Source organism: Meleagris gallopavo, chromosome 13, assembly GCF_000146605.3.
Source record: "Meleagris gallopavo isolate NT-WF06-2002-E0010 breed Aviagen turkey brand Nicholas breeding stock chromosome 13, Turkey_5.1, whole genome shotgun sequence".
Taxonomy (NCBI): Eukaryota; Metazoa; Chordata; class Aves; order Galliformes; family Phasianidae; genus Meleagris; species Meleagris gallopavo.
Window position 1 is genome coordinate 9,928,887 of NC_015023.2, and position 24,590 is coordinate 9,953,476.

General features: G+C 39.0%; 1 protein-coding gene across 1 annotated transcript; it reads left to right on the plus strand.

Moving 5' to 3' along the window:
• The first annotated feature begins 89 nt into the window (after positions 1 to 89).
• PRMT7 (protein arginine methyltransferase 7) lies at positions 90 to 16,159 on the plus strand. Its single transcript, XM_003209692.4, has 17 exons — positions 90 to 360; positions 1,261 to 1,297; positions 2,073 to 2,222; positions 3,453 to 3,561; positions 3,878 to 3,990; positions 4,681 to 4,922; positions 5,038 to 5,215; positions 6,266 to 6,393; positions 6,641 to 6,782; positions 7,346 to 7,429; positions 8,819 to 8,866; positions 9,178 to 9,267; positions 9,877 to 10,038; positions 13,414 to 13,488; positions 14,036 to 14,196; positions 15,256 to 15,352; positions 15,948 to 16,159. Exons 1-17 carry the CDS (start codon positions 266 to 268, stop codon positions 16,104 to 16,106), a joined length of 2,070 nt encoding a protein of 689 aa, XP_003209740.1. The 5' UTR covers positions 90 to 265; the 3' UTR covers positions 16,107 to 16,159.
• Positions 16,160 to 24,590: the final 8,431 nt, after the last annotated feature.

Here is a 24,590-nt window from a genome sequence, read left to right on the forward strand (position 1 = left end):
GCTTTTGGGTTTGTTTCTTTTATTCCCGGGTAGGGCTGCGGGATGAATGGGGGTTGAAAACGTTCTGATAGCGCAGCGGGAAGGCGGCGAGCTGTGCTGCTGGCCGAGGTGGCTGTAGCAGGGGTGTGTGTGTGTTTGTGCGTGCACCCCGAGCTATGCAATGTCAGTTGTGTTCACTGAAGGTGTTTTGTTTGCTCCACAACCGATGTTTTGCGTCCCGACAGCAAAATTGCCCGTACATAAATAACGTACATCGAGATCGATCATGAAGACGTTTTGTGGAAGAGCCAACCCGACCACGGGCTCGTTAGAGTGGGTAGAAGAGGATGAGGATTATGACTACCACCAAGAAATTGCGAGGTATGCTGGGAAAAGTCAGCCTTCTGCTTCGAGTTTGCTTCCATCTCCGTAGAAATCCCAACGCTGATGGGACAGGCTGAATGTTATGGCATGTATGGGGCTGAACAGTATGTGTACAGTTTCGTAGAGAACTTCCCAAGAAGTTCCACTGAGGTTTTTTGAACATTTCCTGAAGATGCTGATTTTAATACCAGTGTTCATCCAATTGTGGCAAAGACTGTTGGCTGAATTTCTTTCAGATCCATTCTGCCACACAGAATTGATGCTTGTCTGTTCCTGACTCAAGTTGTTACTAATATGGGGGAGTTGAGGTTGGATATTAGGAACAATTCCAGTTCTGACAGAGCAGTGATGCAGTGGCACAGCTGCCCAGGGAGGTGGAGGTCACCATCCCTGGAGGTGTCCCAGAGCTATGGGGATGTGGCACTGAGGGATGGTTGGCAGTGGGCACGGTGGGATGGAGTTGAACTTGGGGATCTGAGAGGTCTTTTCTGTCCTTAATAATTCTGTGATTTTATGATTAATTTAGCTTTTGGTGTGTAGATTCTGGTAATTAATGTCATTAGACAACCTTTAATTGCTTTGTATGAACCTCCCTCTGTTCCAGCTGTTATTTCACAGCTGTCTGTCTGTAGGTCCATACTTTTGGTTCCATTGTTGGAGAGAGGATATATGCCAGCAATTAATTAGATCATGGGAATTCATGACCACACGGCTGAAATTACTTAATTCCTTACGTCTGGGAAAACACTTGGGTCTTCAAAGAGCATGTCATAGTTATCTGCACATTCATGGGATGTGGGACTGGTTGCATTAGTAGGGGAAAACAAAGGCTGTCCAGTGAGACCTAGCAACCTGCAGTGTTTCACAGTATGTTGACTGGAGTTTTGTTTATTGTAGATCACGCTATGCAGACATGCTTCACGATAAAGACAGGGTAAGTGTAGAAGCAATGAACTTTTAAATGGTGAGGAAACAGTCACTTTCTTTCTCTTGAGCAGCTGTCACTGCATGATGGTACAGATTTCTCCAAAGGATGAAGTGTTCAGATTTGTACTCCACGTGTGACCTGCTCTTAGATCAGGAGATGCCTTCTTACATCTGTCTCTAGTGTAGTGTTTTTTTTTTTCCTGCAGAATGTGATATTTACACTCAGTAGCTGCTTTTGTTGCTCTGTATTTTACATTTTTGTTGGGATGTTGACAAAGCTCACAGTAAAATTTCACAAGCTGTAAATGTGAAGCTAGACTTCAGAGTTCTGACAGGAATGCAAGTAAAGTCTGTCTTTATTCTCCCATTGTGATTGGGTGTATTTACAGATCAAGATTGCGAAGAAAATTAAGATCAATAGCATATCTACAGGTGTGATGAAGCCTGGAGGAATGGTTTAAATGTTCTTTACACTCTAGCTGTTTGGTCACAAACCTTAAAAAATTTCTGTGTGTCTACACTGTGACACCTTGAAGCAAAAACATGGTTATTATTGTCAGCTTCACAAAATGTCTTGCCTTTGTAAACGCTTTCACTAACAATGGCTTTGGTGTGACTGTACAGCATAAGGAATGACTGTAGGCCTTTTTTCTAATGATGAGTACACATAGTCTGAGAAGGCAAAATTTCTGCACAAAAATTAAAAGTAGGTAGAAGGTTGTTGATCTCGTTTTATTAAAAAGAAATCCCTATGCATTTACTTACTTATTTCATTTTCACAGAACATGAAATATTACCAAGGTATTCGTGCTGCCGTAAGCCGCGTAAAGGGAAGAGGTGAGAAAGCAATTGTTCTAGACATAGGGACTGGCACCGGACTCCTGTCTATGATGGCAGCTTCAGCAGGTGCAGATTTCTGCTACGCAGTTGAGGTAAGCATTTGTTACAGATTGCATCCATGTTTGCTTTCTGAAGTGCAGATTTGATATCTTTATGTGCATGAAAAGAGATAGATCTTAAAAGAGTATAGCTGAAAATGCATAAAACATTTTTTAGGACCAGGTTCTGCAAATAAGCAGATCATCTAACAGTCCAGTTTTATACTGCTCTGTCTTCCCTACTTAACTGAACTCCAGTGTAATATGGAAAACTTGAAGAATATTTTTGAACACAGTGAATATTCTCAAGCCATGTTGCTGATCTTCCTGAGTTTCATTTTGTTGATGGGCTCTTAAACCAGTAAATCTAAACATGGACCACATTTTAATAGACTGCCTCATAAACTGATTTTTCCATCTCTGTGTTTAGATAGAGCATCTCCTGCTGTATTGACAGTTTTGAATCCTGATGGTTGTTAACAGCAGTTACTTACGTTAAGGGTAATACCAGGGATATTTTGGCCAATTTAACATATTTTTTCAATGCATTTGTAGAAACAAAGAGAATATTCACTTGTCCCTAGGTTGTGTCTGGAAGCCATAGGTATATAAGTTCTAATAGCAGTGTATTATTCCAGTTATGGAATTGGGGCTAGGTTCCAACGTGGCCACAACTCTCTTATCCTGAGTAGTCAGATTTCATGGCTGGGTAGAATATTCAAAATCAGTATGCTTACAGTCTGGTCATTAAGCCCTTTTACTACACTCTTCATTATTCTGTTATTTTCAAGCTGTCTCTTTATTTTTCTCTTTGTTCTGAATGTTATACTGTTAATTAGAGCAGAATGATGGTATATTCTGGTGACTGTTTCTGTACTGGTTCTTTTTTCCCCTTTTAATTACTATTTTATTTACTTATTTTTACATCTTGAGCACATAGAGGTTTCTTGGAGCCTCTTCTAGAGCGTATGTCCCTTTACGTTTAAGGACAAGTTTGTTTACTGTAAATGTTAAACAATTCATAAGGTATGTTCTTGTCTTTCAAAAGTTAAAGTGGAGTAACTTTTGGAGACAGCTGAGAGCCAGGCTTGAACTATGCCATTTGAGGCCTATGAACTTTGGAAGGGAGGCTTAAGGTCTCTTGTTTTGTGGTCATGAACTTCAAGCACAAGAAAAAATACAGATGTAAAATTTTAGCAACACTAAACGTGCTGCATTTTGTGTTGTTGTATTTTTGAAAGCTAATAGTAGCTAACCAGTTTGTTGCAATCTTGCTATTTACAGGTTTTCAAACCCATGGCTAATGCTGCTGTGAAGATAGTGGAGAAAAATGGTTTCCATGACAAGATTAAGGTAATCAACAAGCACTCCACTGAAGTCACGGTTGGGCCAGGTGAGAAATATAAAGCTAGGTTTATATATGCATTGCACTACTACTTCAAAACTTTAAGGAAATATGTATTTTTATGCTTCTCCAAATGATTTTAATTAAACAAAGGAAATCCTTTTCTTTCCAGAAAGTAATATTGGTGGAGGAAATATTTCTGGTAATATTTCAATAGTTATGTAGTCAGTAAACTTCTACAGGAAAATATTTTGCTTCAACAGATTCTCTGTCAGGAGAATGTTTTTGAATGGCTTGTCTTTTCAGCATACCAGCTTCTTGAAAGATATGTCTTAGTACAGTAATAGTAAATTATGTCTTTCAGATGGAGATATGCAGTGTCGTGCAAATATCTTGGTAACAGAATTATTTGACACAGAGCTGATAGGAGAAGGTGCTTTACCAACCTATGAACATGCCCACAAATACCTCGTACAGGTAAGAAAATGTGGTGCGTCAGATTTCTCCCTAGGGATCTTTTTTGGAGTAGGATACAGGTAGATGACAGAATGTCAGCTTTCTAGGCTTCCTTTCACCTGTTTTCACCTATAAAGATAATAACACTGCTTAACTTTTTACAGCTTTCCATTGTAATTGGTCTGTTTGCAAAAGCATAACTCCTGAGCTTCACAGTTAGATTTTAGTTCTGTGTTTATTTAGAACAACTTTTATGTGCTTTAAACGTGGCTATGAAGTTGTCATTGAATAAATATTTGAGCCAGTATTCTATATCTATATGTAAGCATATACTCATTGCAATAACAAATTCTATGTTAATGTTGATAACTTAATAGTTAAGTGCTCAAAATAGATCTGTCACCTCAGGATGAGAATGCAGATGTAAGTTTAACTGAGCAAGTGATATTGTTGTATCGTTAATAAAACAAAGTGATCTTTCAAAGTCATTCTTCTAAAGGATGCCCAGTGGGGTGGACAGGCCTGTCATATTTCACAGAGAGAGAGTGTTCTCTGTCAGATGTCTGAGAAATAATCAGAGCTTAAGATTTCGAAGTTTCCAGTCTAATTACTTTTTCTTTAAATTGGTTGGCATTTCAATTGATTTGATTTTCGTGTATGTTAATAAGTCAGCTTTGTTGAATTCTTTTACCCTTTGTTTTGCACATTCAGGAAGGATGTGAGGCAGTGCCTCACAGGGCAACAGTGTATGTCCAGTTAGTGGAATCCAAAAGGATGTGGTCCTGGAACAAACTGTTTCCTATTCATGTTGAAGCAGAGGATGGTGAAAAAATTATTGTCTCCCCTTCAGAAATGGAGAACTGTCCAGGTGTTCCTTCTGTTTGTGATATCCAACTGAACCAGATGCCTTCAAGTGACTTCACTGTCCTCAGTGATGTGGTGACTATGTTCAGGTAGAGTAGGCCCTGCTTTGTTCAAAACAAACTATGCATTCTGCTTAGCAAGCAGGTGAGAATTTCTGAAGAATACTGAACTGTTTCTTTTCACAATTTTGGTGCTTCTCTACAGTGTGGATTTCAGTAAGCCAGTAAGGAGTGCATCTACCTGCTATAAAGTGCAACTGGAGCCTGTGAAATCTGGCAAGGCACAGATTGTGCTTTCCTGGTGGGATATTGACATGGACCCTTCTGGAACAATAAATTGCACAATGGCTCCATACTGGGTAAAACCCACATCTGCTGTCCAGGTAAAATACCGAGCCCTCAGATACTATCATCAGATGAATTGCAGTAATTATTTTAAGGTCCTACTGGGTATTTTAAACAGCTGTCTTGTAAACTGTATAGGAACATTGCTAATATTTTATGTATTGGAAGGTGATAAATCATAGAAATGCTAATTTTATGCACAAATTTTAGGTTTGCTTTAATGTAAAGGTGGGGCTGCCTTGTAGATCTACAGTTCTTGATTTTTTTTATTTTACTTTCAAGAAAAAACAATTTCCGCTTTTTTTTTTTAAAACTAGTCTCTGTCCTTGGTCAGAATATCAGGCTGTGTTTTGCTTCCATGTAGTTTTTGTATTAAATTTCCAAATCTTTTAACTTAAATATATTTATATTCCCATAAAGAAGACAACTATTAGGGAAAACTGCTTGATAGGGGATATTGAGAGGAATGGGAGATCGCTGTTAAACTAGTCTCCTGAGTTTTTGTATTTACTTGTAGGATAAAGTTAGTCAAAAGGAAACTGCAGAGCACTTGTTTGCACTTATGTGTTTGAGAATAAAAGGGAAAACTAACAAGCTTCAGGGCATTTAGTTGACTTAACACATTTGCATTACTGAAAGCAACTTTTTGAAACATGTAGATAGCTGTGTTGTCATGTCACAGTGACACTAATTGGGCTCGTTTGATTCATGAGACTCCAACCACCGGTCACTGTCAGCAATTCAATACGTTTCTAATGTAAGTGAACTACAAAGGTAAAACAGCATTAATAAATATAAAATGTGTTTTTGTTCTGGTTTTCATTTCAGAAAACACAAGCTCACATACACAGCAAGCCATTGGTCTCAAGCTTATCCTATTTCAAGACAAGTATACAGAGTACCTTTATTCAATGCACAGTATTATTCCTTACTCAGCCTTGCTAAGATGAACAGGAATCTTTCAACTAGTCGTATATCAGTGCTTCAAAGTCATGCCCGTTCTTACTAATTGATTCTTTGTATTTCTTTACATGTGTGTTTACTGTTTGAGTTAATCCCTAAGGTTTTGTTTATCAACTCCTTTTCAGTGGAGAGATCACTGGATGCAGTGTGTTTATTTCCTTCCAAAAGAGGAGCAGGTTCTCCAGGGTCAGAAGGTGCACCTGACTGCCTGTCGTGATGAGTACTCCGTCTGGTATACGCTACAGAAAGCCAGGTAATGAGATATGCGTGTAAAAAAGGGGTGGTACCTTCCTCCAAGCTGGACTAATTGCTGTGCTTACAGCTGAACTGTTTTGTGGAAGAACAAGATTGAAAACAAGAGACTAGAAAATTACTGAAAGCCTAAACAAATTAAAACACACTGCAATGAGCAGGTGAAAAAAAAAAAGTGATGCATAGAAACACAACTGAGCTTTGGACTGCTGGAACCTGTACTTACTCTACCATTTTTGTTGTTCCAGAGAAGAAGATGAGAACAAGGCAGATGCTCGTGTTGAGAGCCCTGTTTGTAGATGCCAGGCTCACCTTCTTTGGAACAGACCACGCTTTGGGGAATTGAATGATCAGAACCGAACACGCCAGTACATCAAGTCTTTGATGCATGTGAGTGCACATTCCCTTTAGGTTCCTGGCTTCTCTGATAGGTGTATTGTTTTAGTTGTAATAATCATTTTTGGAATTTTTTCTCCTTTGCAAATGAGTTTGTTCATAGAGTGTATTTTGTTTACATCAGTAAATTGGATTTTGTTATGCTATAACAAATACCTCTTTGGTGTGTCTTTTGTTTTTTCTAATAGCAAGCAAGCATTTTTTTAATAGGAATTTTAGGAGCTCTGTGTAAGGTATATTGGTGATTGGATAAAGACAGGCTTTTTATGGTCATGTGTGTATGGCAATAAAAACATACTCTTCTACACACCCATGTGTGTTGATGAAACCATTTTCTTACCTAAAACGAGGGATTACATGAACATTTCTTACACTATTCTGTTCTGCTTGAAGTCCTTATATTAGTAATGTATATCTCTGTCCTTATTTGCTATGCAGCTGTAAAAAGTGAGGCAAAACATCTCCAAAATGTCCAGGACATGAGAATTCTTTCATTTGGAATAGGAATAATAGTGACAATTTATTTTCAATAACAGTGACAATTTATTTTCCCATAGGTTCTGAAAACAGATAGCGTTTGCCTTTGCATCAGTGATGGCAGCCTGCTGCCTGTATTGGCTCACTATCTCGGAGCAGAGCAGGTACAGTACTTCCTCCTGGGTTGTTTTTTTTTTTTGACCTCTGTGTTTTTGCTTGGTGTTTTCAGATTTGTTGTACTCCAGTCCATTATTTAATTATTTCCAGTGCCTCTTCAGTGCCAAGCAAGAAAGAGGCTCCCATTGTGTTGAAAAGTAGGTTAAATTCATCAAGCTGAACTCTAGGGAGATAACAGTAACCAATTTTGATGTTTGCCAATGCAAAGCCTTGAATGGAGGTGCTGTTTTTCATGCCTTGCTGATTGCTGTTTACCTTCACATATACTGGGGCTTTTGAAAATTCCCCCAGCCAAAATGTCTGGCAGGCTTTTCTTCTTCTTTTCTATTCACAGTTCTATAATTACATTTATTATCCACTTGAAAGTGGAAAGTCTGTAACAGCCAGATAAGAGGCTTTAAGAATACTGAACCTGTGTGTAGATGAAAGACTGAGAGTTGCCTGGCTGTCACATTTACATACATACCTTACTTGATGCATTCCTGCTTGAGGCCCTTCAAACCAAAATCTGTCATAGTAGGACTGAATATCCAGAAATGTGTAATGTAGTATAGATCCAAAGGAGATGCTGGGCAGCCCATAGAAATGAACAAACGTGCTGAGGTAAACTAGTGACCAATGGCTCCCTTATTTTTGCCTTTAGTCTTACAAGGGGCCAGTCTGTTTTCCTATGAACTCGTAGCAGCATATTGCTTAATGATTCACTAACACTGAATGAAACCTAAATGTTTTCTTATGTTTTTTTCTTTTTCCCTTACTTTGAAATGTCTTTGCAGATTTATTTATTTTTAATAAGCCTAACATCTGGATATCTTGAGTGAACATTCTGATGAACAGGAAAATTAGGGGAAGTTTTGTAGGTTGACTGGCAATATAGTAAAAACTGCTTATCACACCATAACCATGTTCAGAACATAAACTATACACAATGCCATTCATGTCAAGTCCCCCTGAAGCTTCCATCCTGATAAACCTAAATCCCCAAACTCTTGTCAGAGTGGGAATTTGAATATCTGGCTGATTGCAGTATGGATTTTATGGTTTTGTTGTAAGAGTTTCCTTTTTAGGAATATCTTTGCATTAATTCAGAGGTAAATATATGCCTAGAGCAAACATTAATGTTATGTGCATCTTTAAAAAGGAAAATGGTTGCATTCAGTACTGTTTTTTTTTCACTCTTGCACAGCTATGAAAACAGCATCATATAGCCAGTAGTTTTATTGACAAAAGACTGTAGCATAGATGTGTTTTTTTATTAGGCATGTGCAGGTTCAGTTCATTAGAGTATCAAAATATCTCCAGCATCATTCAATCTGTAATCATTTTAACTAAGAACTACAAAGCTAGTTTGACTATCTGTGGTGTATTTTCTGTAGGTGTTCACATTAGAAAACTCTACTGTGTCCTGCTCTGTCATGAAAAAAGTAAGTATTTGGTTTTCTGTTAAAGCAGTAAATATTTGTTGTGAGGATGAGGGGAATGTGAGAGCATCATGTAGTTGCACCAGCCTCACCTAGAAGGTGAGTTCTTTTCTCCTGCTGAAGGATGTTCTAAGTGCATGCACCTTTCAGGAACAGACTTGTCCCATCCTGAGGGCTGAGTTGTGGAAGGCAGTTTTTAAAAATTTCTTTTGGGTGTTTGTTTCTTGTTTATTTTTTATGAAAATATTATTTTGGTGTGGATGTGAGTCTCAATTGTAGCTTTTGATAAAGACAGAATGTTACTTTTTTTCTAGTTTTTTAAAGCCAATCATCTTGAAGATAAAATTAAAATAGTAGAAGCCCGTCCTGAGTTGCTGACGTCATCTCACTTGGAAGATAAAAAGGTACGGAATAGTCGTCCAGCACTGAATATCAGTGGTGTGACAGGAAGAGGAATATGGAAGTGATTTTTGCTTTCCAATTTTGCTGCTGTAACCACAGTGAACCACAGTTCATACAAAGTAGCAATCATTTGAGACTTCCACCTGCTGAAACTGAGTGAAGCACAGTTTAAAGACTTGGAGGTTTTTTGTTGTTTTTTTGTTTTGCTTTGCCTTTGAAAGGTATGATTTTCCCTTCCAGCATAATGTACACCTGCTGTAATAGCAGTTAAGCAGTTTAACTGCACAGATACTTTGGGGCTGCAGCTCTTCTTCCTCAAGACAATCTGAAGATCGCAGACTATCAGGATGTCCTAAAATCCTTAAATTTGCAGAGTTCTGTGACACTTCTTATTAAGCTTTCCATTTGAAAACTGCATTTTTTCATGGAATTTTAAAATTCAGCAACTTGAGAAGATGTCTGTTACACAGTATTAAATCCATATGGAGAAGTTTTTATCTAGATAACTTTGCTTGTTATATTGCATTGTCAGCTATTGAAGATGTAACTAGCCTATGTTATTCCTTGAACTGTTGTTCTCTATTGTAACGCTGTCTCTTTTCTTTGCCAAGATTTCTGTTCTTGTTGGAGAGCCATTTTTCACTACAAGCTTGTTGCCATGGCATAACCTGTATTTCTGGTATGCTAGAACGGCTGTGACCGAGCATCTTGCCAGCAATGTCACTGTCTTACCTCAGTCTGCTGCCTTGCACATGATGATTGTGGAGTTTCAGGTGAGACTGTTGAAAACCATCCATTTTGCACTGATATGAAAGTGTACTCAGTTTTAGGTGAATTCATAAGTTTTTAACACCCAAGTTTGTGTAGTTATAATGCTTTTCACTTTGATTTGTGTTGTGTTTGCCATCTGAGAATATTTGACATCTTGGAGATGAGTTTTGACATTTCAGCCATCCCTTGTCAGAAAATTACCTTGAAAATTTTTGCAATCTTAAATGAAAAGATTGAATGCTTTAAAATATTTCTTTAGGTTAGACAGATAGCATGTCAGAGTTGTGGTTATTTATAAAATGTAATACTATGTAAAATAACAAATTTTTAAATGATATTTGAGTGTAAGACCACAAGTAGATTCCATAATTGAATGTTTATTTTCTTTGAAACCTTGGAGAATGCACACAGTTCTGAGCTTGGGGTCATATTAGGTTGAAAAGTAATCTTTGAGAAATTTTACAAAGGTGTTAAACTTTTTTTTTTTCTTTTATTAAGAACTGTAAGATGGTTCGTAAATGTTATTAAGAGTTTGTCTACAGTGACAATGGAAATTGCAGAAGTACTTCATACACTGAGTTTCTGTCCAGTAGCTGAAGTGAGGGAACTCTCTATTCTGAAATTGTGCAAATAAAATATACGTGTCTATAAAACAAAAAATGGAATATTATCTAACATGTTCACCTAATCATAACCTTCAGTTTCTTTTCAAAATACCAGTTCTTCTATTTCCTCTAATTGACCAACTGTGCAGTTTTGCCTGACCTTTCTTTCCCTTCAGAGAGAAATAAATACAGTATCATTCTGATACTCTTTAACCTTGTTCCCAAATATCTACCCTCGATTTATACACATGAAAACATACATGTTCTTTTTTCCTGTGTGATTATTCATCCACACTGCATGTTTTTGCATAGATTTCATGTTTTTTCTGCAGAAGTGTAGAGAATTTGAAATGTATTTTAAGAAAATAATGTAAATCTGAGTCATGTAATAGGAAGCAGATGTTTAATCAACAGTAATCAGATTGAAATAAGCAGTTAATTTTAATCTTATGCTCTTTTATCCTGAGGATTTACATCCCCAGAATTCAAAGGGTTTCATAAGAAAGTAAATACTATTCTCTTCATGTTTTGGATGACAAAACTGAAGCCTGCAGAGTGATTAAGTTTATTCTGTAATCTTGTAGCTGAACCTAGAATGACATTCATATGACCTGAACCTCAGTTTTATGCCTTTGTGTTCAGTGTTGTGTTCAGAGATGATCCTACGTGGCTATCGAGTTAGAACATTGAATTTGCTCTGTTCCATTAAGCTACTCCAAAAGCTATAACTTAAATTTGACACTTCCCTCTTTGTTCAGTGGTGAATCTAGTCTGAAACACTAGAATGTGTTGAGTTTCGTTTTGGTTTTAGATAAGTTCTGCATTTGTCAGTTCTGGATTAGACAGAAGAAACAGACAAACTCTTGTAAGGTATTCTGCAGAAGTTCTATAGTCTGTTTTGTGCTGTCAGAATAGCAGTATCTCATTACACTTAGGCAGTTAGCTAAAGCTGGATTCAGAAGAAGAAATTTGATGAATGTTTTCCAGTTATAAACGTGTTAGTCCATAATTTCATTCAGGGAGCAGGATGCTACGTGCCTAATTTCATAGTTCTAACAACATAATATTGTAGAAGTCTGTAGCTACCAATGATTGGTTATGGGATGTTATCTTTAGAGGTGAATGCAGAGAGATTCCTTACACAAAATGTCTCATAATCCTATTTAAAGTTCTAGTGCATCTTGTTCACCATGAGGTGAATATGACCTGGAAAACAGGCGTAGTAGAAAATCTATTTTATTCAAGTCTTCTGTGGGCTGCAGAGGGGAAAACTATATTGTAAATCTTTCATGCCTTATTCTTTCTTTCACTGTCAGTCAATCTTTCCAGCAAACTGAGGGGGAAAATGTTAGGTTTACAGGTTCACTGTGAGTATTCAGTGTAAGGTCTTTTTTTCTCCCAAGAAAGGCCTTGCCTTGAATATTGCATGCAGTTTTGGCTTTCATACTGTAAAAAGGATATTAAAATACTTGAATGTGTCTGTAGGAGGCAACAAAATTGATAAAAGGGCTATGAGGATGGTCAAACAGCAGAACAGGCTTCCTATCGAGGCACTTGATATGGCCCACGCCTGTCAGTGTTCAAGAGACATTTGGATAATGCCCTTTATAATATGCTTTAACCTTTGGTAACCCTGAAGTGGTAAGGCAGTTGGACTTGACCATCTCTGAAGGTCCTTTCAAGCTGAACTATCCCGTTCCATCCCATATATTTGGTTGTGAAACATAGTAATGAACAGGTAATAAAAATGAGTATGTCTCCAGTTAGTGAGTGTTCTTATTCTATTAGAGACCATTAATGCGGTCTATGAAAAGGCAGAAGTTGAACTGAATCACTTGTCTGTCAGTTGGATTGTAAACTCAGTAAGTATGTATGTGTATGAAGTGCCTAAAATGAGTATACTCATCTTTGGAGTGCTAAAGGGGGAAGTAGGATCGTCCAGTGAGCTGTAAGATGTCTGGTTGATGTCTGCGAAATGTAAACCAACTGCTTGAGTAATTGGTTCAAACCAGTACACTGACTGACTGGAGAACATTTGTGAGGCCCTGAACAACAATTTTATTTGAGAGTAAATTTTGTCATCTGTGTATGTTTGTATTTTTAAGACAATACAATGCACATTGAATTTTTGAGAATATATTGCCTTCAGCTCATCCAGTAATTTAATTTTTATCTGGCTATCATGAATTTGTTGTATTACTACTTAACTTTGTTTTCCATCTAAATAGATGAGGAAATACTCCCTAAAATATTCATTCAACTGAGTGGTTTCTCTTTATGTTTTTTTCTTATGATTACACAGAAATTGCTCTTGTAGTAAGAATTCAGATCTTCTGAAGGAAAATTATTCTGAAGGAACATTTTTGTCTTAGTTTAATATGTAATATTTAGGTATCTCTTGCCTCTCTTTACCAGCTATACATTCTACAAGGAAGAATGATGGTTTGTTATCTTACTTGTCTTCAGACGAAAGTGCTCAGCACTGATATATCCCTAGTTAGGAAGGAACTGATTCAGACCAATTCACTTAGTGAAGATCAACTAAAATACAAATCCTCAAAGTATTGACTACCTTAAATTCTACTAAAGGTCTGAATTCCATCCTGTGATTTACAGGTGTAATGTCTTATGTCCTGTAGTGTGGCAACCTAGGTTTGGCTGGCCTGATATGAACAGGCTGGAGGGAGGTGCATGCACTTGACTAACAGTTGACTTTACAGCTAAAACTCTTTCCATTAACAGAGTCAAACAAAATCCTGTTTTCCTTTTTAGGACTTATGGAGAATCCGGAGTCCATGTGGCACCTGTGAAGGTTTTGATGTGCAGACTATGGATGACATGATTAAAGTAAGGCTGTTTAACAATGAGTGTGTTAGTCAACACCACTGTTCCAGTTTTTCATAAATATTGTGACTTTTGAATAAACTCATCTAGGAGTTGTTGATAAATGAATCCTGCAGTCCTCACTTGCCCTAGCAGGTACTTTTAATAGTGAGCAGGGCTCTGTGAGAAAGTGATGAGACTGATGAAAGGTGAGATTTATCTATCAGTTTCTAGAGTTGCATTGTGTATCTCCGTATTTGTGGTAGCCATTTAGATTGACTTTATAGTCACTGTGTGGGAGTACAGTACTCTACACTGTAGAGTAGAATTCATCTCAGGAGAGAGTTTGAATGCATTCTATCTTGAAAATACCCATTTTTATCTGCCTGTTGAGGACTAGCAATCAGTACATGCATGCAGTACAAGGTTTTCCTTTACCTAGGAAGTACAGAACTTCAAAGTTGGAACTTTATTGCCTAAATATTCTGAAGTCACAATGCATAATTTGAATAGAGGGACTATTTGCCTTTGGATTGTTTTCAGATAATTTTATTACTTTTTCTTTCTTCAGAATTCTCTGAATTTTAGAGAATCAAAGGAAGCAGAACCTCACCCTTTGTGGGAGTACCCTTGCAAGTCACTCTCCAATCCCCAGGAGGTTTTGTTATTTGACTTCAGAAAGACTGTACCACAACACTGTCTCAGTGCAGAGGGGTCTGTAAATCTTTTACGGTGAGTTTTCTCAGTGCTATAAATGGTTTTCAAACTGTGTGTGTTAACTAGTGGGATCATAGTCAACAATTTTAAAAAATGTAACCTAAACTTGTGGAATTTACTCCAACAGAAATTTCCCATGGCTACTCCCAATAGGCTTCAACAGTGAGAGGGTAATTATTTAGATAATATGCCTGTATGTCAAGAATAACATTTTAATAGATGTCACTATGATTTAAAATGTAAACAGGTTCATTTATCGTTTACATAAAACAAATTGTTGTTTGTTTATTTGCAGTCTTTGAATTTGTTCCCTGTTGCTGTGATCCTGCAGATGAAGCTCCTATTTAGCTTTTCAAATTATTCTGTTTAGTAGCTTTGAAGTGTACACGATCTTTCCCTTTAGCTGTAATTCTGACAGTCTTGGTATTTTTCATGTCATCTGAGATACTTTTCACCATAACTGCAGATTGTAATTACTGCTGCTCAGATATGAAATGCTGTTAAGAATTAAAAAACAGGGGAAGTTACTTGTAACTATGCAGGGTTTATGTAAGTAGATGTTTCCATTGTGAAGCCCAATTAATGGTTACACAAAACCCAGAACCATCTGTGTAGGGTCTCTGTTGCCTTTGCACCACTTGTATTTACAGGCAATACGCCAGTGTGACCTCTGCCCTTGTGAAGCACAGACTTGAAGTGAGATGGGTTGCGTGATTAATAAAAATGATCCATGAAGGTCTATAAAGGAGATACTCTCCAAATACGCTCTATCATTTCTGCCATGCTTTATTAAGTGCCTGTTAAATGACTGTGTTTATTAGCAGATGTACTTATGACTTAAGTTCCTCTTCATTGTCTTTTTTAGATTTAATGTCTGCAAATGTTTAAGAAGTTGTAAAGCATTTATCAAATTATTCGTCTGTTCAGTTTGTTTTCAGAGAAACAAGTTATTCATGCTCTCACAGCTCTCACTCTCTCCCAGCTAGATGAGGAATGGGTGCAGTGTTTAAAGACATCAGTGTTATATAAAGATAATGCTATGGTGATGGATTTTAATACCCTGCTTCTCTCCAGAAAGGGAAAGAGCCATGGAGCAGTTCTGTGGATGGAATATCATCTTACTGCTGATATCTCAGTTAGTACAGGACTGATGCAGATTTCAAATGAAAAGGTACTTCTTCAATCTAATTTCATTATCTCTCCAAGTCTGTTAGGATTACTGTGCTGAAAGATGAGTCTCAGCTGGCCATGCTTGATTTACATAGTGCTTTTTATTAAACTCTTTGAATATTATGAAAGCTGAGCTAGTAGAGCTATCTGTTTATATGTTTGTGGGAAGACTCTTAACATGAGAGTCAGAATTGCCTCCAAATGCTTCTGTAGATTGGAGCCAGAATGCAGATAGGATGCCAGTTCTAAGTAGTATTTATACAACTTAAATGCAACTTGCTTATTAACAACATACAACTTCCTTTTCTCAGTTAAACAAAAGAAAAAATTAGAGAAGGAGGAGGTGGTTTTGGTAGTCTTTGTAAATATGTTTGACCAAATCTGTTTGTTGTCTGTAACTTCAATGTGCAGCAGAGCATGTTAGATTTCAAATTATGCGTTCCTCTAATGAGTGACTGGCAATGATTGTGAGAAATTGTATCTGATCTTTCTGTACTGAACTGAAAATAAGAACTCTTGTGTTTTTATTGCATTATTACTGTCCAGGTAATCCATCTAGGATTGTAACTACTCTTACTTTTAACTCTTTCTTGTAGGGAAACTGTGAATGGAATCCCCACTGCAAGCAAGCTGTCTATTTTTTCAGTTCTGTAATTGAATCAGAAACTCTGGCAGACCTTCCTAGTGCTATCACATATGCAATAAATTTTGACACAAAGACAGGAGAGATTGCCATGAATTTTAAGCTATTATAAAATACTTTCACTTGTGATGTAAATTATAATAAACTTATACAATATTCCTTGTATGGCAGAGATTTGGGTTTTTTTATTGTGCTTAGAGAGAAAACATTCTGAAAAATACTTTTAAATCTTTTTGGTTTCATTTTAAAAATACTTACCCAGGGAGGGAGAGAGAAATCTTTCCTTAAAGACAGGTATTCCTTGCAGGATTCATATTACAACTATACACATACTTGCTAGCATCTCTTTTGGTGTGAAACTGTATTTTGGGGTGCTGAATAGCCTTATGGAAAAACAAAATAGTTGGTATACTGGGCATTATCTGGCATTTTGGCAGATGAAGACTCTAAACCTTATGCTGACATTAGATAAATGTGAGTTAAACTCATGTATTTCTAGGCTTTGCACTTGTTGCTGTCTAATGGAAATTAATCATCAGAGCGCACAAAAAGAAATCCCAAGTCAAACTACATGTGTGTATTAGTATGCTCATTAGGGAAAAGGAAATATATGAGCTACTTGCAGACTCCTGTACATTGTAGTTAGTATTAAATTGAAATAGTCTATAAATTGAAATATGTTGCAGTGACATTCTTCTGGAGTCAGATATGCTGCATTTCTGAAGAGACATTTACTCAACAGTGGGCAAAGAATTACATAACTGAAAATTAGAAAACGTGAAGATTTGGGTTAATTGTAAGTGACCAGATGATGATAGTCTGACCAGAAATAAAAGAAAATGAGACATAGCCTACAGACATTCAGATATCTATAGGACATAGGTAATGTGTATACGTGCAAACTTCTGGCTTATATCCATTCCATAATGGTCTGAGTAATACCTGCAAGTTCAGGTAAGGTGTATTGTCCATAACAATGAGGTTTTTTAGCTGCATTACAAATTCTATTGGCAGAAACTGCAGTGTGTGACCGTGCGCGCAATTAATTCTGCTTCAGATGAACAATCAATTGCTCTGCCTTGTCTGTGTGTTCTGTGAAGTCAAATAGAAAATCAGTGTACTGCCTGCCCTAAATCATGTCACCCAGCTGCAGGGATAACTCCATACCAAAGCTACTCCCATTTCCTCTGAGCAGCAACTTCTGTCAATTGACAAGAATACTGTAAAGAAGCCGTGAGGGAGCAGGAGCCTACTCTGCTTTGCCTGGTCACCACGGTGAGTAGGATTTTTTCCTCTTCCTAAGTGTGTGGTCATATTTATGGACCTGAAAGCCATCTGAAATACTGCTAAATATTTTCCTGACCAAGATCTTAGCACTTAATAAATGCAAGGACTTGGGAAGAGAAGGATTGCATAACTAACAATTTTCTCTAGAGGGTAAAGCTCCTGACGATGTCTGTGGATTTCACTTTTGGAAACTATACTTTTAGGATATTTGACCTCAGACTCACATTTCTCACAAAATTGATTGGAATATATAAGTTACTCTAAACAGTTGTTTCTAATTTTGATACACTGCTCGTAGCCCACAGACAGTTTAGTATCACAGATCTATTTGTTGTATGCTGAGACTACAATTGCAAGGGGAAAAATAAATGGGCTAAAAAGCTTGACCCTGTTACTGTTCCTTTTGTTCCAGTATTTATTACTCTGTTTTCAAGAAGACTGCATTTTTATATTTGCATTACAATTATATATAAAATAAATTAATTTGTGCAACTCTGAGTGCGTGAGGTTTGCACTTTATAGCTTCTCTTCAAGAAGGTAACTGGAGAACACAGTAGGTGCTGCCTCCTGTGGCCTGATACAGAGTTTGAGCTGCTTTGCAATACAAAAAGCTGAAGGTGCTTTGCTTACTGCACAACTAAAGCAGAATCTAACAGAAGCATGCAGTGTTCTAATAGGAACACAGAATTAAAGGACAGCAATATAACAGATACAACAGAATTTATGTTTAAGAAATAAAACCAGTGCAGCCGAGGTTACAGTGGTTTAATGTCTAGTGTTTACTTTCTCAAAGATAACTGTATATGTGTGTGCCTGAATCAGACTTCTTAAGAAAAGTCATACGTTTGCTATGATGTCTAATAAAAGAAATATATTTTTATGGGAATTTGTATTTTGTTATTAGTGGTGTATGTTGGAGATATGTAGGCACTATGATAGGTGTTGGGCACCGTGACTTAGAGGGATCCTTCTCAAACCATTTTGATTTTGTGAGACCTGACTTTGTTCAGACTTGCAAAGGTGAGTGTAGCAAAAGTGAAGGCCATAAGGAAAACGTAGTAGCATTTCTGCAGAATTGTGCTTCTAGAGCTGGATGGTGGCAATTAATATAAGTCATTGTTAGCATGTGAGGAAAAACATCTCAAGTTTCAATATTCCTAGAGCAGTAATTATATTGCTGATGTGAGAAAGAAGGAAATATGGAACATTGTATATTTTAGCACCTGCGTGTTCTTTAGAGGAATAGAATCTGATGAATGTACTCAGGAAACCTGGTTTGCCATGAGTGCTGTTAACATTGTTAATACTTTCTGGGTATGCTGGTGTACTTAGGCATTGAACCTGCTTTGGGCTTTGGTTAGAACACATGGAAGTTGTTAGGTTGAAACAATGATTTGCATCAGCCACACCATTCATTAAATTCTGTTAGCTAGAAAACATAAAAATATTGTTAAGAATCTGGGTGAATCAGGGGAAGCTTTGTTCACCTGTTATGAGGAGCATATCATCGTAGAATCATCAGAGAATGGATGGGGTTGGAAGAGACCCTCATCTCGTTCCAAGCCCTGCTGTGAGCTAGTTGTCACCACCAGGTCAGGCTGCCCAAAGCCCCATCCAGGAGTGGGGCATCTGCAGATCTGTTCATCTGCAGCCAACCCTGTGGCGTAGCAGTATTCCTTGGCTTCTGTAAATTCCTCAGGGTAGACTTAAAAACATAGTATGATCTGTAAATTGTGTGGAAAACAGATTCATGTAGGAGGAAACTCTCCATTCCTTGCATACGTGTATTTTTAAAACAAAGCGCTTATCTCTGTCCTTTTCCACAGGGCATTTTACTGCAAGCACACTGGGGGAAAAAAAGCCACATTATCAGAAAAACACATCTACCCAGTAGCAACATTTCAACTCCTATTTGTTCCCAGACTTGACAGAAGCATTGCTGTGATGTGATGAGTTGGAAGAGCTCCTGGCTATTGGCATCTCAATAAGTTGATCATCCTGTTTTCTCCAGGAAAGAAACTTATTCATGCTGCCTCCAGAGGCATTTCCCCCCCTAAATGACGACAGGTTTGATTCTGACTAAGGCATAGATGCATGTTTTAAAAGAAACAAAATCTCCTGCCACCACTGAACTGATATTGCAGCTCATATGTTGCATGAGAGCCAGTATGTAGTGGACTGATTTTTGTATGTGGCACAAGAAGAAATACTTCCAGTAAGGACAGGTTTTATTAAAATACTAAGAATGATCATACATTAAAAATTGTTGCCATCCACATTCCCTACCATAGTTCTGCTGCTTTTCTGTAGCTCTGAAGTTTTACCAACATTTGGTGGATGTTAGTACATGGTTATCCCAGCGCCAGTCCACGAGAGGGTGCTGAGAATCTACTCCTAATATTTCAGTGCATTTTCAGTTCATACGTGTTTATTTCTGCTAGGGGAAGGTGCACAGACTTACAGTGCAGCTCTCATCTGTGCAAATAAAATGTTTGTGATGCTATAAGATACACCATGTATGCACACACTGAAATAGAAAACGAGTACTAAAATTACAACTGCTGGTAAGACTGATATGGACTTGTACCTACAATGAGCAGGCAGGTGAAGTGTCCCATTTTAAATACGTCAAATGAATAATATTCTTAGAACAGTGAAGTTGTCAGTCCTGATGAAGCAAAGTCTTGCATTTTATTTAAAAGGTGTTTTCTAAGTCATGGCAGCTGCAAGTTCTGTTTCCGTGTTGCAGAACTACTGCCTTTTGTCTGAAGGCCGGGTGACCCAAGGGCTGGGATCCAGGAGCTTGCTTTTCTCCTTCATTAGCCCTTCAAAACTGCTCTGTGAAGGCTTCCTGCATTTAACAAGATAGAGGATGCAGTTCAAGACTAATTCATTTAGGCACTCATCTTTTGTATTCTATTTGTAGTTACAGCTGGTTGTTAGGAGAGAAGGAGACTCGCAGCTTCTTCACAGTAGATTTTTCTAGTGACGATGGTGAGCTGAATACAAGAGGTGCTTGCGTTGTCATTTTACCTTATTGACCCTGCTGGCGTTGCAGACTATTAATGTGGTTTGGTACTTAATGGCCTTCAAACTGCATGTTTCCAGGCATTTAATGTGGATTAATGATTCAGATGCTTCTTCTCAGAGAGAGGTAGCATTATCAGCCCTGTTTTTCAGATGAGGAAAAACCAAGAGTGGTTTTGTGTGGGCGTTAAAGTGTTTCATCTGCCCCAAGATCACTGTAAGATTAGGGCCTCGGAGCTAAAAATGACTTGCTCAGGGCTGTGCAACATCTACTAATCCCCTGGCTCCCTTGCTCTGCTTTAATCATTTGTTTGCTTAGTGCAGTGTGATTTCAAGTGCAGCCTTAGGAGGTTTGACCGAGATACGGCAGATAAAGGCTCAGAGGCAGCAAATCCTTGGATACTTCAGTAATTAAAGCCATGGTTTAAAAATATATATAGAAGGCCATAGGGCTTTGTTGTTGTTTTGAAGGCTGTCACAAAGTTGACCCACTTTTTTTTTCCCCAGCAGGGTTCTTATCTAGGATTTGAAAGCCCTGAAGATGCCTCTTCTGCGGACACAGGCATTGATCAAAGAACGAGAGCTGCTCTGTCTGACTGGAAAGCCCTTCAACTGAGGGCTGATGGCTCTCTGGAGGCACAGTCCCAGCCTGTGTTGGCTCTGCCACTGCTCGCAGGGCCTTCTCCTCTTCCTCAGGGCTGTGCTGAAGGGCAGCTGCATAATACAAATAGCGAGCACTGGTTTATTGCAGTCTGCTCAGCAAGGCTGACGGATCCTGCTCCAATAAACTGACTGCATGCCTCATGTTAAGAGTATCTAAGAAACCAATTATTCACAACCCTGAGAATCAGCAAATAAATCAGGCTGCTGAGATGAATGGTATTGAGAGGGAGGGAGGCAAACAGCCATCGTTGCAGCACTTGAAGATGACAGCTGAGAGGAAACATGACATATTTCTAGGAACCGTCGAGGTGACTGTGCTGCAGGTCTGCATGCATAATCTCACACTCCCTCCCAGGCAACAGCAAGGGCACGTATTACAAGGGATCGGTGCCCAAATCGCTGTCCCTGAATGGCTGTGGGTGTCTGTGCTGGGGAAGGTGAGGGGAGCTTCTGTGAGGAGGGCTGTACAGCAGCCCCTCGGCCGCTCCCGCCTTTTCCCCTCCGCGCGGCGGCGCCCGCTCCTGATTGGCCGAGCCCTCTTCTCGGAGCGGTGGGCGCCATTTTGGCCGCCTGCAGCCTCGGCACTAAGCGCACGTGTTCTCCTCGCTCCGCCCACTTTCCCCGACGAGGAGGCGGCAGCGCTTCGCCTGAGCGCCGTGGGACGAAGCCGTGAGGTGTTACGGTGAGGAAGGGTTGGGCCAGCCGAACTGGAGCGAGTGGCCCCGGGTTGTGAAGGCTGGGCGGGGCCACCTCCGTGGGCCCTGGGCAGTGTTCATCTCTTCGCGGTGGCTCTGCCTGGCAGGCTGCGGCCTTACCCTGCTGCCCAACCTGGACACCGGTGGTGTTTTCTGTGTGAAATAAGCAGTGCCAGCTGCTTTCAGGCCACAGGTTTTGCACGAGGGAGCAAACTTTGGCTGGGTCGGAGGTATGCTCTGTGCTGGGAGTCATAGTGGAACTTCTAAAACAAAACTTGTGGTGTTGAGTCTGTCTGCGTGACTGTCAAACCAAAGAAACCATGCAGAACTGTGGATGTGGAAAAATGCTGTGCAGTTTTGCTTGCTCCTTTGTGTGTAGCTTGGCATGCCAGTCTTGTTCTGATCAAGCAAAAGCCAGTACAGCCACTTTATTAGTACATGGCATGTGCACACCTCTGGTGTGCTAAAAGGTGTCACTTTTGTATTCTATCGCTGAAGTTTTGTTGCTTTCAGATCTAATTTGCAGGATAACTTTCATTTTCCTTCCAGAGCTGACTTTACAAATAAGAAAATAACTCATGCTGTCAGACAGAAAAGCAGAATGTGGTGTGGGGGGTCTGTTTGTTTTGTGGTTTCTGAGTGGCATTTATATCCTACTTTTCCTTCATCAAAAGAAAAGAGGAGGGAGGGTAACGAATGAATGCATATTTATTGTACCTCCTGTGTGATGTGAGCCTGCTAAAGCAGACTGACCTCAGCTGTATGCCTACAGCAGTCTGTCATTCTGCCTCTCAGGTAGAGTGCTTCCGTCCAAGTGATTAAAATGGCTTCCGGACTTCAGTCTGGTGGTTTTATTCTGCACACAGAATTAATGTGGTGGTCCCTGAAATGAACTTGGTGTCACATCTCCTTGAGCTACGGCCTTGCCCAAATCAATGGCCATCTCTTCCGTTCCTCCTACCTCTATGTTGTGGTGAGGACTGGGCTGTCCAGCCGTGCAGACTTTCAAGAAGCTCACAGAAAAGCAAGCCAGAGGCCTCCCAGAATTAACATTATCAGAATTAGTAGAGTTTCTCTTAAACAAAAGGTGTTTCTGCCTTTCAGCTAAAGTTTATGTTCTGGAACTGTGCTGTGGAAAGAAAGCCACAAAACTTTTATGTGAAGGAACCGACAAGGCATGTGGAAAATGTGGTAAGATGACAATGAAGACAGTCTCATTTGGCCTCTGTGGCATTAGAGAGCACTGTTACTAGGCATAGCGTGCAGAAGGATGGAGGTCTTGTGGAGGCATGTTAATGTTTTATGGTCTTGTGTAGATAACTGGGCTAATGTATTACGTTGTGATGGGTCTTAGCAGCTCTTTCCTCAAGAGAACATCAGAAGTTTGTGGTTTTGGGTTTAACTGTATGTGTCTGCATGTTCATATTTAGTAGGTTGTCTTCTGTTAAGTTTTCCCATTTTATTATTTATGTCCTTGACTCAATTTTAGCTTCGCACAGCACAGGAATGATAGTTAGACAGTTCAGGGCTGTGATTCTAACTGTAGTATGATGGTTTGTAGTCTTTGCCACTTCTTTTACAGGTCATTTCTTGTTATGTTTCTGTTTTGTATGAATCTGGCAGGGAAGATGCAACTCTTCTACTTACCTACCCCCACCTTTCTGTGTGCATAATACACAACAACCGGCATTCAGCAAAAACTAGCAGTACCCTCTATGTCAAGCAGCAGAATAAATAGTATAGTATATAGTATAGTATGTATAAGTAAGGTCAACTTTGATGTTAAATGTCTGTTTTCACCCTCTGGTATTATCTTGCTGCATACCTTGCAAGGTATGTCAAAGAAGTCTCCAAAAGAGAAGGCAGGGAAAAATCTAGGACGGACTACATCCTTGTCTTTCAATACAAAACAGTACTTCTATTTTAGCAGGGTACTCGCTTCCACAGGTTTCACAGGTATATATTGACAATACGTTCCATTTCCTTGTGATTTCCTTTCTGTTTGTTACAGAGAGGAATCTCTTCAAGATCGGTCTCCTGTTGTGTTCATATGCACTGCCCTTACTGTTGGGCTGTGACATTTATTTGAGGTTTGTAGATTATACGAGCAAAGCCGGGGAGGGAGAGTAGGAGAAGTAGCATTTCATTTTCCTCAGCACCTTGAGTCATCAAAGCAGTTCATCCTAAAACGAGTTAGTGCCAGGGTTGTGTTGTGGGAAGTTGAACTGCTCTAATTTTCCTCTGTAGGTATGCTAATGTACAGATGCGCTGGCAGCAGGTTCCTTGTTCCACAGTGGAAGTCATCAGGTTGTCAACAGGGGTTTTGTGATAAGGTTACGAAGTGGTGCTTCTGAGTGCTGGCTAGCCTTTTCTTTTCTTCTTTTCTTTTTTCTTTGGAGCCTTGCACAACAGGAGAACATCCCATTTAGAATGCTGCCATGTTTGTATTTGTCATGGTGCCAGTCAGCTAAGCCATGTAGTCTGCATCAGTAAATGAAAGTATTTTCTCACAGGAGATCTTCTGTTTGGATCAATGCAGTGCCTTATATCCACTGCCAGCTTCCTGCTGCTTTCTTGGAGGCTGCTGCCTACATCCCTTTACTGAAGGGAAGAATATTCCACTTGTGTCAGCCTCTGGCTGAAACCAAGGTACACTGCTCCGTTCTTTGCCTCTCCTTAAAGCTGTGAGCTTTTGACTCTTGTTTTGAGGCAGTGTGTATTTGCATTCCCTGGGTTGTCTGGGCAACAGCTTATCAAAGAATTCTATTTAAAATAAGATTTTGTCAAAGCATCTGTAAACCTATATCAGTACAATTGTGCTTCTCTGAAATAGAGCTAGCCAGAACTGTATATTCTGTTGAATGGCTGCAAAATAATTCAGGACCATTTGATATTTCTTAATGTTCTTAACTTTTTTTTTTTTT

Bases quoted from the DNA above. Each gene is read 5' to 3' on its own strand.
- PRMT7 (XM_003209692.4), top strand. From the start codon at position 266: ATGAAGACGTTTTGTGGAAGAGCCAACCCGACCACGGGCTCGTTAGAG. The intron at 6,783-7,345 runs GTGAGTGCACAT...ATTTTCCCATAG, and splicing joins ACATCAAGTCTTTGATGCAT to GTTCTGAAAACAGATAGCGT. The intron at 15,353-15,947 runs GTACTTCTTCAA...TCTTTCTTGTAG, and splicing joins TGCAGATTTCAAATGAAAAG to GGAAACTGTGAATGGAATCC.